At 43.5% G+C, this 13904-nt stretch overlaps 2 protein-coding genes across 8 annotated transcripts in view; one reads left to right on the top strand and one right to left on the bottom strand.

The window, feature by feature from the left end:
• Nucleotides 1-13904, bottom strand: part of LOC140189991 (histone H2A type 2-B-like) — a 647138-nt gene that overhangs the window by 559441 nt on the left and 73793 nt on the right. The window lies entirely within an intron of this gene.
• The window catches only part of LOC140190069 (uncharacterized), a 35350-nt gene continuing 34750 nt past the window's right edge, over nt 13305-13904 (top strand). For all 7 annotated transcript variants that reach the window (XM_072246525.1, XM_072246523.1, XM_072246524.1 and 4 more), the window contains exon 1: nt 13305-13397. Coding sequence is in view for 3 of the 7 variants with exons in the window: in XM_072246529.1 (XP_072102630.1) it covers nt 13367-13397 (31 nt within the window). In the remaining 4 variants the exon portion in view is untranslated. The remainder of the gene's footprint in view (nt 13398-13904) is intronic.

The following is a 13904-nucleotide window of genomic DNA, read 5'->3' as shown; positions in this document are numbered from 1 at the left end:
TCATCAATACAGACAGGGTATACAGGCGGGGTATCCAAGCTAGGTGTCCAGGCAGAGAGTCGGGCGAAGTGTCCAGGCACAGAGTCAGGCGAGGTGACCAGGCAGAGTGTCGGGCGGGGGGGGGGGGGGGGGCGGGGGAAGACAAGGAGGGGAGCAGAACAGTCCAGCAGGGAATCCCTGGTTTGCAGAGAGATTTATATCTCAGCCCCAAAACGAGAATCATGTGCCTACAACAGAAACTGGGGAAAACCAGAAACCCCGGAACAAGGAACCACGGACCGTGAACCAGAACACGTACGCCACGGACCATGACACAGGCTTAATAAATAAATAAATAAACTGTGCAGATACTACTACTACTAGTCCTAGTACTACTACTACTACTACTACTACTAATAATAATAATAATAAATAAGCAAAAAATATTGAAAGTAAAAGAGGAAGAGCTTTGAAAGTGACTCAATATGTTTTCAAACATTTCAATGATGGGTCACGTGAAGTTGAGAGGTTATCTCCACTCGTTCAAGATCATGTTGGTTGAAGGATAATAACTGTTCTTCAACCTGGTGATGAGAGTCTTGAGTCTCCAATGACAGCTGCGAGGAGAGGGTATTTCCTCGATGTTGGGGCCTCGGATGAAAGATGCTGCTTTTTATGATAACGCTTCATGTAGATGTGCTCAGTGCTAGAGAGGATGTTTTCCGTGATACACATGCATTCAGTTGTTATAGGTAACAGTCCCCATCGGGGAACCTAGTAATGCAATTACTTCAACACTGCAGTGTTATAGAACAGTTCATTTCTGAAGTCTGGAAAGAAATATAATATTTTGCATTATTTTATATATCAATAATATTTATATTATATTTATGTATGTATGTAAAGATAATATTATAAGTAAATACAATACATTAGACAAAGATATACAGTAGTTATAGTGCTGTGTGTGTGTGTTTCTGTATGTATGTATATAACTCAATCTCACTCTCTCTCTCACTCTTCTCTCTCTCTCTCTCTCTCTCTCTCTCTCTCTCTCACACACACACACACACACACACACTCACACACATTACTCTCCCCCCAAATATGGAGTTCAATTATTTTAAATACAGCAATGGAAAATGATAGATCAAGTCTGCAAGTTCAGACTCTCAACTGGAGCAGAGTTCATTTGGGAAAGCCAGACAGAATTTAGCAGAGGCTGAGCGCCGAAGTAGGTATGGATGATATAGAGGTTTTAAGAGCGTGATTGCAAGCGTCCAGGCTTAGTCTGTCCCTGTTAGAGTGAGGGGTACACCTGGCAAATTCAGGTCACCTCGATCAACAAGAGGTATTAAGGATGTGGTCAAGAAAACCAAGGAAGATAAATTGGACTTGTCAGGTCGGGACAGGTCGGTGCAGATCGTATCCGTTGCTGAATATTAAAGGATTGACAACGGCCCTAAGAGTGAAATCGGGAGGACAAATGGAGGGTTTGCGATGAACGCAGCAGGTAAGAGTAAGGAAAATCGCAAGAGCTTCCATAAAAAATATTAAAATCCTGAATACCGAAATAACAGCTCTCCTTGGAGTTTAGAAGGCACTGTTCCCTTTTAGCTACGCGTGTGCGCGGCCGCGCAGTAACTGAATTGTCCCCGAACACATAATCTCTGTTGCCCGGCAGCTGGAAATCTCGCGCAGATTTCAGGCCGTGTACAATAAGATATCCTGTTCAGAGTAACGGTTTGTCGGTACAAATGCAACAAAAATAAATTAGAGGGTACGTTGATTCAAACCGCGGCTTATGTCTTGAGATACTGATGATGGATGGGAAGTAGGAGGGTTTTTTTACGGGGCGATGATTGTTATCGTAGATTACAAGAAGATCGCTATCAGTTAGGTAAGCGGGCCGGGGAGTGACAAATGGATTTCAATACGGATAACTGAGTGTTTCTCCGATTTATACTGACCTGGTTAATCTGGAAATAATTCAGAAGAAATTTCGAATACATAACCCGGACTAGAAGGTCCAGGTTACCGGGATAGGTAAGTCATGCTGAGTTTTTATTTCTTGCAATGTAGGCGAATGAAGGGCGACATTATCCTAATGTTGAAAATGATGATAGTCATAGATAAGACGAGCAGTAAGAGTATTTCTTCAAGAGTAGGAGTCGAATAAAAAGGCCATAGACTTCAGGCGACAGAGATAGATTTTAAAGGGACATGAGAGGTAACAGTTTTTTTCCGGTAGGGTGGTGAGTGTATGGAAGGACAGATTTAGGAAAGTGGACGAAGCAGGTACAATAATATCACTTAAGAAACACTTGGATGGGTAATTAATGGGTAGGAGCTGAGAGGAATAATGGGCCACACGCAGGAAACTGCGGCACAGTGAGGGTTGGGGTGTAGGGGAGAAGGTGGTTGGTACGAGCACGTTGCCCCGAAGCGTTTGGAGACGTGCTGCATTGCGCTAACAATCATTGCCGATCCAAACGTTATTTAAACCTCTGTATACCTCCATGCTGTGGTGACATTTCACCACGGGCTTTGCCAAAATCTGGGGTGAACACCTGATGGCACAGGAAATGTCACAGGATGTTTGAATAACCCAGATTAGCAAAGGGTTGAGAAGTTTCGAGCTGAATGTTCTATAATAGACTTAGCATGGAAATGTGATCATGTATCGCATGTCGCTTACCTCTGCAGCAGTGTATGCGTACAGTATGATTCTGTCAGGAACGCGTCCTAGCGAGAAAAGTAGAATCAGACATAAGGTTTGAAATTCAATTGTGGGAGAGAAGCCTGTAGAAGGAACGGTCAGACTGAAAAATATAACTCACGCGGTATAATGGGACACTGAGTGTAAAGAAGGCTCTCCCTATCGATATTTTGAGGAGAAAAGTGTCATATATTTTTCAGAGGGTATTTCACTCCATCCTTCAACTCCTCCCTGAATTTACTTTGCGTCACGACGTAAATACCCGTATTGGTGCAGGCACTGAGGAGTTGTTACATCCCAGCTGTGGCTTCCATTATGTAGTAATTGCTGGTGGGACTGTTTTCATATGCTGTCTTTGCAATTCTGTTAAAGAATTCAAAGGCAACCTGTGTTACCCACAAAAGAATAAAACTTCCCGTGATGCTGAAGAGCAGGACGATGGACATTTTGCGTTTCTGAACCTCGGGGTCCTTATTTTTCCCTGCACGAAGCTACCGGCGCACTCTGCTGGCTGCTGCCAGCCGTCTGACCGTCAGCACGTTGAGCAACAGGATCAGAAAGAACGGAACACACAAAGTTAATATGCGGTGAAGGAGATCATATGCGATCAATGCAGGAAAAGAATAGAAGACCCAAGGAATTTTATTAAAGTTGTAGGAAGTTTCTAACACAAACCACCACGGTAAACAGTCCAAACAGCCCAGCACACTCACTGTCGCTATAACCACAGCAGCCATTCTCGCTGTGCAATATTTTGTTCTCAGCTTATCACAACAAATGGCCACGAAACGATCGAAGGTAAAGGCGACTGTCAGCCAGACAGAGACTACAGTGTTTGTAAACACAAGGAAATAGATAGCCATGCACGTGGGAGTAATGCTCAGGGATATATACGGGAAATATATCTGAATAGTCCACGTCAAAAACGGATCGGTAACAACGACCAGGAGATCGGACACGGCCATGGCCACCAGGTAGCCAGTGATGTACTTGGAGAGACCGCACTTTCTCCTTGACTCAGTATCGCAACTGCCAGCAAATTAACTGCACCAGAGGGAACAGGAAGCGGAGAAACAGGAAAGGTATGGCCACATTAGAGGGATTGTATTACAGACCACCCAATAGTCAACGAGACTTGGAAGACCAAATCTGCAGAGAGATAGCAGGCAACTGCAGGAAACATAAAGTTGTGGTGGTAGGGGATTTTAATTTTCCATACATTAATTAGGACTTCCATACTGTTAGGGGTCTAGATGGTTTAGAGTTTGTAAAATGTGTTCAGGAAAGTTTTCTAAATCAATATATAGAGGGACCAACTAGAGGGGATGCAATATTGGATCTCCTGTTAGGTAACGAATTAGGGCAAGTGACAGAAGTCTGTGTAGGGCAGCACTTTGGTTCCAGTGATCATAACACCATTAGTTTCAATTTCATCATGGACAAGGATAGATCTGGTCCTAGGGTTGAGGTTCTGAACTGGAAGAAGGCCAAATTTGCAGAAATGAGAAAGGATCTAAAAAGCGTGGATTAGGACAGGTTGTTCTCTGGCAAAGATGTGATTGGTAGGTTGGAAGCCTTCAAAGGGAAAATTTTGAGACTGCAGAGTTTGTATGTTCCTGTCAGGATTAAAGGCAAATTGAATAGGAATAAAGAACCTTGGTTCTCAAGGGATATTGCAACTCTGATAAAGAAGGAGAGGGAGTTGTATGAAATGTATAGGAAACAGGGTGTAAATCAGGTGCTTGAGGAGTATAAGAAGTGCAAGAAAATACTTAAGAAAGAAATCAGGAGGGCTAAAAGAAGACATGAGGTTGCCTTGGCAGTCAAAGTGAAGGATAATCCAAAGAGTTTTACAAGTATCTTAAGAGCAAAAGGATTGTAAGGGATAAAATTGGTCCTCTTGAAGATCAGAGTGGTCGGCTTTGTGCGGAACCAAAGGAAATGAGGGAGATCTTAAATAGGTTTTTTTCCGTCTGTATTTACTAAGGAAGCTGGCATGAAATCTATGGAATTGAGGGAATCAAGTAGTGAGACCATGGAAACTGTACAGATTGAAAAGGAGGAGGTGCTTGCTGTCTTGAGGAAAATTAAAGTGGCTAAATCCCCGGGACCTGACAGAGTGTTCCCTCGGACCTTGAAGGAGACTAGTGTTGAAATTGCGGGGGCCCTGGCAGAAATATTTAAAATGTCGCTGTCTACGGGTGAAGTGCTGGAGGATTGGAGAGTGGCTCATGTTGTTCCGTTGTTTAAAAAAGGATCGAAAAGTAATCCGGGAAATTATAGACCGGTGAGTTTAACGTCAGTAGTAGGTAAGTTTTTGGAGGGAGTACTAAGAGGCAGAATCTACAAGCATTTGTATAGACAGGGGCTTATTAGGGAGAGTCAACATGGCTTTGTGCGTGGCAGGTCATGTTTGACCAATCTGTTGGAGTTTTTCGAGGAGGTTACCAGGAAAGTGGATGAAGGGAAGGCAGTGGATATTGTCTACATGGACTTCAGTAAGGCCTTTGACAAGGTCATGCATGGGAGGTTAGTTAGGAAAATTCAGTCGCTAGGTATACATGGAGAGGTGGTAAATTGGATTAGACATTGGCTCGATGGAAGAAGCCAGAGAGTGGTGGTAGAGAATTGCTTCTCTGAGTGGAGGCCTGTGACTAGTGGTGTGCCACAGGGATCAGTGCTGGGTCCATTGTTATTTGTCATCTATATCAATGATCTGGATGATAATGTGGTAAATTGGATCAGCAAGTTTGCTGATGACACAAAGATTGGAGGTGTAGTAGACAGTGAGGAAGATTTTCAGAGCCTGCAGTTGGACTTGGACCATCTGGAAAAATGGGCTGAAAAATGGCAGATGGAGTTTAATACTGACAAGTGTGAGGTATTGCACGTTGGAAAGATAAACCAACGTAGAACATACAGGGTTAATGGTAAGGCACTGAGGAGTGCAGTGGAACAGAGGGATCTGGGAATACAGATACAAAATTCCCTAAAAGTGTCGTCACAGGTAGATAGGGTCGTAAAGAGAGCTTTTGGTACATTGGCCTTTATTAATCGAAGTATTGAGTATAAGAGCTGGAATGTTATGATGAGGTTGTATAAGGCATTGGTGAGGCCGAATCTGGAGTATTGTGTTCAGTTTTGGTCACCAAATTACAGGAAGGATATAAATAAGGTTGAAAGAGTGCAGAGAAGGTTTACACGGATGTTGCCGGGACTTGAGAAACTCAGTTACAGAGAAAGGTTGAATAGGTTAGGACTTTATTCCCTGGAGCGTAGAAGAATGAGGGGATATTTGATAGAGGTATATAAAATTATGATGGGTATAGATAGAGTGAATGCAAGCAGGCTTTTTCCACTGAGGCAAGGGGAGAAAAAAAACAGAGGACATGGGTTAAGGGTGAGGGGGGAAATGTTTAAAGGGAACATTAGTGGGGGGCTTCTTCACACAGAGAGTGGTGGGAATATGGAATGAGCTGCCAGACGAGGTGGTAAATGCGGGTTCTTTTTTAACATTTAGGAATAAATTGGACAGATACATGGATGGGAGGTGTATGGAGGGATATGGTTCGTGTGCAGGTCAGTGGGACTAGGCAGAAAATGGTTCGGCACAGCCAAGAAGGGCCAAAAGGCCTGTTTCTGTGCTGTAGTTTCTATGGTTCTATGGTTCTAAATTATTGAAAGTGTTATTGCTACTGACCGGAAACTGTAAAAGTTGCAATCGTTGTGCAATCAATGATAGTCTCCCTCTCTCCAAGATTATGGAGATTCGTCCTAATCAGCCATTGAATTCCGCACTATACATGTTGCGTTAGATCAGCCAATGCGCACGTTCCGCTCCCAGGAAAGGGAGACTAAGGAACACGAGGACACGCTCTTAAGGTGAGCTGGTAGACACCTAACAGGAACCCATGGTCTACTTTAATCATACATATCTGTATATGGATTGAGCTATCAGCCAAACTGGCTGTGGATGGTACTGAACAATAACTGAGAAGTACTTGGAGTAATATATGGGTAGGAAACGTTTAGAGTGACACAGGGAAATGCCGAAGAATTGAACTATCTGAAATGGGAATCTTGGTCCACTTGAACCTGTTTCCGCGCCGGATAATTCTTTACATTTCGACTACATGACTCTATGAACCACTCACCACTGTTCCACTCGAAGTGGTAAGTGGATATATATGACAGAGGGTCCTTTTAGTTTCCCACCTTCATTAGAACTTGCTGTGCAATCGGTAACACATAACAAGGAAATACACAAGTTTCCAGTACCACGGTTAGCATATTACACGTGGCACATTGCCCATAAGGCAATCACATCACATCCCAGTACAGATAGCCAAATGTCTTCCTACCGCCTGCAATTCAGTTAAACGAAACTGAATTTGTCCTCCCATGCTCTAACGGACCTCTTCAACCTGTAACTCCATGTGACCTACTGAGCGTTGCCGTATCTCGTGCTTTTATATTGTATTCCCATTTTACCCAGCTTTTGTTTCTTTCTTTTTTTTCTGGTTGGTCCATCGTCGTCGAGGAAGACCTGTACACCATTAGTCTCTTTGAGACTGGATGCGGTGTGTCCGAAGATGACTGGTCAGGCCAATCCCGGCACGGAATGTCCTGGCACATGTTGGGCAGACATGTGCCGGCACTGCAGTTATTGCGCTCGTGGCTTTGGACTTGCGCAGATGGCGCTTATGTTGTGCTTCAGCGATGCGCCTTGCTTCGTAAGCTTGACAGCCCTTGTGGATGAGGCCGCGCCAGGTAGGGCGGTTTTGTGCCAGCATTTCCCAAGAGGTCGTGTCTATGTCAAACGACTTCAGAGAGGCCTTTAGTGTGTCTTTGTAACGTTTCTTTTGCCCTGCATGCGAGCGTCTTCCAGTGGAGATTTCCGCAAAAAGGGGCTGCTTGGGTATGCGCTCATCCGGCATGCGGATGAAATGACCTGCCCACCGGGTCTGTGCTCCCATCATCAGTGTGTGAACTGATGACAGACTTGCTCTAGAGAGAACTTCAGTGCCTGGTACCTTGCCTTCCCATCTAATGCCTAATATTCTGCGAAGACAAGTCAAGTGGAAATGGTTGAGTTGTCTTGCATGCCTTCGATACACAGTCTACGTTTCACAGGCATACAGGAGGGTAGTGAGTATCACACCTCTGTAGACCTTCAGTTTTGTTGCTGGACTGATTCCTCGGCGTTCCCATACAGTGGAGCGCAGTCTACCGAAAGCAGAACTTGTTTATGCTATTCTGCAGTTAACTTCTGTATCAATAGTCACTGCTCGGGAGAGGGTGCTGCCAAGTTAAGTAAACGGGTCCACTTCCTGTAGCTTCTGTCCTTTGACTGTGATTTTCGGTTCTGTGTACGGTGCATGAGGAGCAGGCTGGTGCATGACTTCGGTCTTTTTGATGCTGATGGTGAGTCCAAAGTTGTCACAAGCCGTGGAGAATTTGTCCATACTGACTTGCATCTCTGGCTCCGAGCCAGCATACAGGGCGCAGTCACCAGCAAAGAGGACGTCTCTCAGAACAGTCTCCTTCACTTTGGTGATAGTTTGAAGTCTCCTCAGGTTGAAGAGCTTCCCATCCACTCTGTACTTGAGGCTGATTCCAGCATCACTGTCCTGGAAGGCATCGTTCAGCATGGCAGTAAACAGCATGCTGAACAGTGTGGGTGAGAGCACACAGCCCTGTTTGACGCCATTGGTGACTGGGAATGTCTTAGAGGATTCTCCGCCATCCAGCACTCTGGCCATCATGCCATCATGGAACCGATGTACCATCTGAATGAATTTGGCGGGTCAGCTGAACTTTGACATGATCCTCCACAGGCCTTGTCGGCAGACAGTGTCGAAGGCTTTCGTGAGGTCAACAAAAGCTGTGTAGAGTTCGCGATTCTGCTCCCGACGCTTCTCCTGAAGTTGGCGCGCGGCAAAAATCATGTCAATAGTCCCACGACCTTTTCGAAAGCCACACTGTGACTCTGGCAACAGGCCCAGCTCCAGACGAGTGACAAGACGATTTAGCAGGACTCTTGCAAGGGTTTTTCCTGCGATGGAGAGCAGCGAGATTCCTCGGTGGTTATCGCGTACTTGTCGATTGCCCTTCCTCTTGTAGGGGTGTACGATGGATGCATCTTTAAGTTCCTGGGGAATGGATCCTTGCTTCCAAAAAGACTGGAACAGCTTGGTGAGCTTCTCTATAAATACAGGACCGCCGGCTTTGTAGATCTCTGCAGGTATGGCGTCTGCCCCTGGGGCTTTTCCACTGCATAGATGGCTGACAGCTTCTGTGACTTCGGCTACTACTGGTGGGTCATCCATGGCGCTGTTGAAGTCGACGTGGGGAATCCTGTCTATCACCTCATCGTTAATAGATGACGGTCGGTTGAGGCCGACTTCACAGTGTTCAGCCCATCTTCAAAGTGTTCAAAATCTTCAAAGTATTATGGATTATGTATACGTGATCACCTTGAGCGTCACTTCCTCTGCATGTGTGGCGACACTCGCTGCAGAGAGTAATCATTACCGCTAGATGGCGGACTTGCTCAACTCTCAAAGCACCAGCATAGCGCTTGTCTATGACAATATGCATTGACAACATTGGATCTAGTTTAACAGATACGACCCACGTGGATTACAATGACGATAAAAGATTAATTTGTTTAACGCAATTTATCTATAATAACTGATTACTGGTCTACTTGATAGTTAGTTTCGTCCTGAAATCCGAAATCCGGAAAGAAAGGTCACAAATCTAGAGAAATAGAAGAGAAGCTTCACAAGGGTGTTACAGGGACCGGACCAATTAAGTTCAAAACAATGACTGGTTAGGTTGGAACTGTTCTCCAAGAAGCTGAGCGGGTTGAAGAGTGACCTTGTAGAGGTTTATGAATACATGAGCGGAGTAGATCTCGTATATCATTACAATCTTTTATTTCCTGACGTAACGGACAAGGCACATTTAAAGACAAATAGAAAAGTTCTATGCTCGCAAGGGTCAGCCGGACGAGCATACTACTATGGATGGAGTTGCCAAAGCAAGTGTTGTAAGAGGCTGCAATTAAAATTTTAAACATGAATCAGGACTCTCCATGCAAAACAATCTTTACAACGACAATTCAAACTGAGAGGAATGGGCTCGACAGCTATCCTCATCCTACGGACGAATTAGATAAAGTGAGTCGTTCTGTGCTGTGGCCTACGTCTCTCTGACACAATTATAATTGGTTCGGGAGCAGTTTATATATCGGGAACACCATTGGACTGTTATCTGCTGTGTTTCTAACATCACCATATGACCATACGAGATAGGAGCAGAATTAGACCATTTAGCCCATGAAGACTGCTTCGCCATTCCATCATAGTTGAATCTGGGGAACAGCGCGGATCATTGTGACCTCCTTTGGGAAAAATATGTTCTGGTTCAGTTGCACCTGAACTCGGGGTGCGGGTATGAGCATGTTTGCTGAAGCTGTTAGAGAGCGTTTAAACTGATTTGGAAGGGAATGGGAAGTAGAGTAATAGAGCAGAGTATATAAATAGATACAGTGTGTGTTGAGGCTGTGAAAAGGATAGGGAGATGATTAGGCAAAATTGCATCAATGGGATGGGTTGAATTCTGCTTTTAGACAAAACAGTAGATTCAGCAGTTCAACAGCTTGCAGAAGTGAGGGTAACATAAATGGGAAGTAAAATGCATGGGAAGTTCGGAAAATCACCAGACCAGATGAATAGTCATAATAGTTTAGAAATGGATACAAATTTAATTTATGGTAACAGTTTTCGGAGAAACTGTAAGTTTGTTGAATCAGGGTCGTGGGTGTTCTTATTTGTTTTCAATGCACACAACATAAGGAATAAGGCCGATGATCTTGTAGTGCGGTTAGAGAGTGGATGGTATGACGTTGTAGGCATTACTGGGTCATGGCTGCAAGAAAATCAGAGATGGGAGCCTAACGTAAAAGGATATATATTGTCTCTAAAGATAGGCTGGTAGACCGAGGGGAGATGGGAGACTTTGTCAGTAAAAAAAAAAATGAAATCAAATCTTTAAAAAGGTGTATCATAAAATAGAATCTATGTGATTATTTTAAGAAACCGGAAAGGTAAAAAGACCCAGATGGCCTCTGAACAAACTTTCCAGATTTGGTGTACAAATTTCAACAGGAGAAAGAAAACGCATGCAAGAAGGACAGTAGTATGATAGTCACAGGAGATTTTGATATGTAGGTGGATTGCTAAAATCGGGTTCATGTTGATCCCAGAGAAGGAATTTGTCAGATAGATTTTTAGACTAGTTTGTGGTTGAACCAACTAGGGAAAAGACAATTCTGGATTGGATGTTATGTACTTAACCAGGTATGATAGGGGGCTAAAGGCAAAGGAAGCAGAGATCATAATATGATACAATTCACGCCACAGTTTGATGGTGTTAAACTAAAATCAGATATATTGGAATAACGGGATCTACGGAGGCGTGAGACCGGAGCAGACCGAAGTTGATCGGAAGGGATCACTGGCAGGAATGAACAGCAAAACAGCAAAGGCTGGAGTTTCGGGACAATTCGAAACGTGCAGGTTAGATACTTTCCAAAGAAGAAGTATACTAAAGACAGGATGACAGCACCGACAGCACCGCAGCTGACAAAGGAAGTCAAAGACAGCATGAAAGCAAAAGTGGGGGAGCATAGAATATAGCAAAACTATGTGGGAAGCGAGAACATTGAAAAACATTTAAAACCCGACAGAAGGCAAGTGAAAAGTAATAACGAGAGAAAAAAAATACGAAGCTATGATAGCCAATAGCATAAAAGGAGACGAAAATTTGTTTTTGTTCAGATACACAAAGTATAAAAGAGAGATAACAGCAGATATGCTCCTCAGGCGATTTTCCTGCCCTTCCTGACAGAATATCCATACACCTATCATCGTCTGTCTAAAAATAATCGGAAAATGACGCTGGAGAGGTAGCAATGTGGGTAAAGAAATGGCGGAAGAACTCAATATATATTTTCTGTCAGTCTTAACTTAGGAAGCCACAAATTCGAGAGTGCCAGGGGGCAGAGGTGAGTAGAGTTGACATTACTAAAGAGGAGGTGCTCAGGAATCTGAAGGGTCTGAAGCTACACAAGTTACCTGGATCAAAAAGACTACACATCAGCGTTCTGAAAGAGGTAGCTGAGAATATTGTGGAGTCCTTAGTGATGACCTTTCAAGAATCAGTATATCCTGGAATTGTACATGAAGTCCATAAAATTGCAAAGGTCGAACCACTTTTTAACAATTGAGGGAGGCAAAAGGAAGTACATTAAAGCACAGTTAGCCTGATTGCAGTGGTTATAAAAATGTTGAAATGCATTATTAAGCATGGGTTTTCGGGCTATTTTGATGCACAGGATAAAATAGGCCAAGTTAGCATGGCTTCCTCAAGGGAAAATCTTGCCAGACAAATCAGTTCGAATTTTTTTGAAGAAATAACTGACAGGATAGACAAAGGAGATTTAGGTGATGCTGTTTACTTGGATTTTCAGAAGGCTTTACATGGTGCCGAACATGAGGCTGATAAGAGGCCATAATATTACAGCGGAGGTGCTAACCTGATTAGTAGATTGATTGATTGCCAGAAGGTAACGAGAGAAAATAAAGGGGGCGTTCTCTCATTTTCTGCTGGTAATTAATGGTGTTTCACAAGGGCCAGTGTTGGGAACGCTTTGCATAACGTCATGTGTCAATGAACTGGATAACCGAATCGATGGGTTTCTGGCCACATTTGCTGACAGTACAAATACAGGGGAGGACCAGATCCTGATAATGCTCTTTGTTGGAAGGACTAAATGACTAGACTATTTCTTAAACGGGAAGCAAATTCAGAAATCAGAGAGACAAGGAGACTTTGGAGTCCTCGTGCAGAATTCCCTAAAGTTTAACTTGCAAGTTGAGTCGGTAATAAGGAAGACAAATGGAGTGAAACAAGAATGTAGTGCTGAAGCTTTATAATGTACTGGTGAGACAGTACTTGGAGTACTTGAGCAGATCTGGCCCATTATCCAAGAAAGAATGTTCTGGCATTGGAAAGTGTCCAGAGAAGGTTCACGAGGATGACTCTGGAAAAAAAAAAGGGCTAACGCATGAGGAGCATGTGATCGCTCTGAGACTATACCTGCTGAAGTTTAGAAGAATGAAGAGTGGGGAAGGTCTCATTAAAACCTCTAATACAGAAAGACATAGATAGAGCTTGGAGAAGATGTTTCCGTATACTGAGGGACACTTGGAGCAGAGGGCGCAGCCTCAGAATATATTAGAACAGAGATCAGGAGGAAAGTCTTTAGCCATAGAGTGGTAGATCAGTGATTCACACAGTTGTTGTGGGAAAGATATTAGGAATATTTAAATTTGATGTTCATGGGCTCTTCCCTAGTAACTGTGTGGAAGATTACGGGAAGTAGGCAGGAGAATGGGGTTGAGAGGTATGTAGAATTATGGAAGAGTGGAGCAGACACAATGGGCCTAATGGCCTAATACTGCTCCTCTCTGTTATGTCACGTGCTCCTTTCAGCTCCTCCCTTCTGCAGTCATATTCTTAACAATTCCTGCTTATAACAGCAGTCTCAGAATCTTCTCTGCTGAGAACTATAACATGTCCAAGCGGTCAAAATAGATCATGATCATCGCCGCTTGGTTTCTGCTACTTGGTGAGTCGTGAAAGTATTCTATACTTGAATAGATGCGTTCAATACCGGCAACTTAGCCTGATAGTCAGCGTGAGTAGGTTTAAGTGCTCCGTATAATCTATCGTAGTTCTTGGAAGTAGGACAGTTCGGTACTAATTTATGGAATTATGCTTCTGCTGCCTCGCGAAAAAGCATCTAACGCAGTTAGGGTTCTCTGCAATACAGATGCTTTTACCTGCTTCGGGTTTTTTTCTTTGTTTGTCTCACGCACGCGTTGCTGTTTTTCAGTATTCGCGATTCTTTTCTTAAATTAAAAAAAAAACACTACTCTTTACTGCAAGAGAAAACGCTGAGGGACCCTAACTATGAAATTAATTTCTAAACGCCGGTTTATAAAACGCTGCTAAAATTTTCTTCTGCTTAATGAACTGTCTATTACAGTTTGAAGACAACAAGTAAGGATACAAGATAAATTCCGGTCGGTAGATAGTTTACTCTATATTTTGTTGTCTTCTATGTAAATTTGTG

Source organism: Mobula birostris, chromosome 29, assembly GCF_030028105.1.
Source record: "Mobula birostris isolate sMobBir1 chromosome 29, sMobBir1.hap1, whole genome shotgun sequence".
NCBI classification, from domain to species: domain Eukaryota; kingdom Metazoa; phylum Chordata; class Chondrichthyes; order Myliobatiformes; family Myliobatidae; genus Mobula; species Mobula birostris.
Note: the sequence above shows the minus strand (reverse complement) of the source record. Positions and strands in the feature narration are given on the sequence as shown.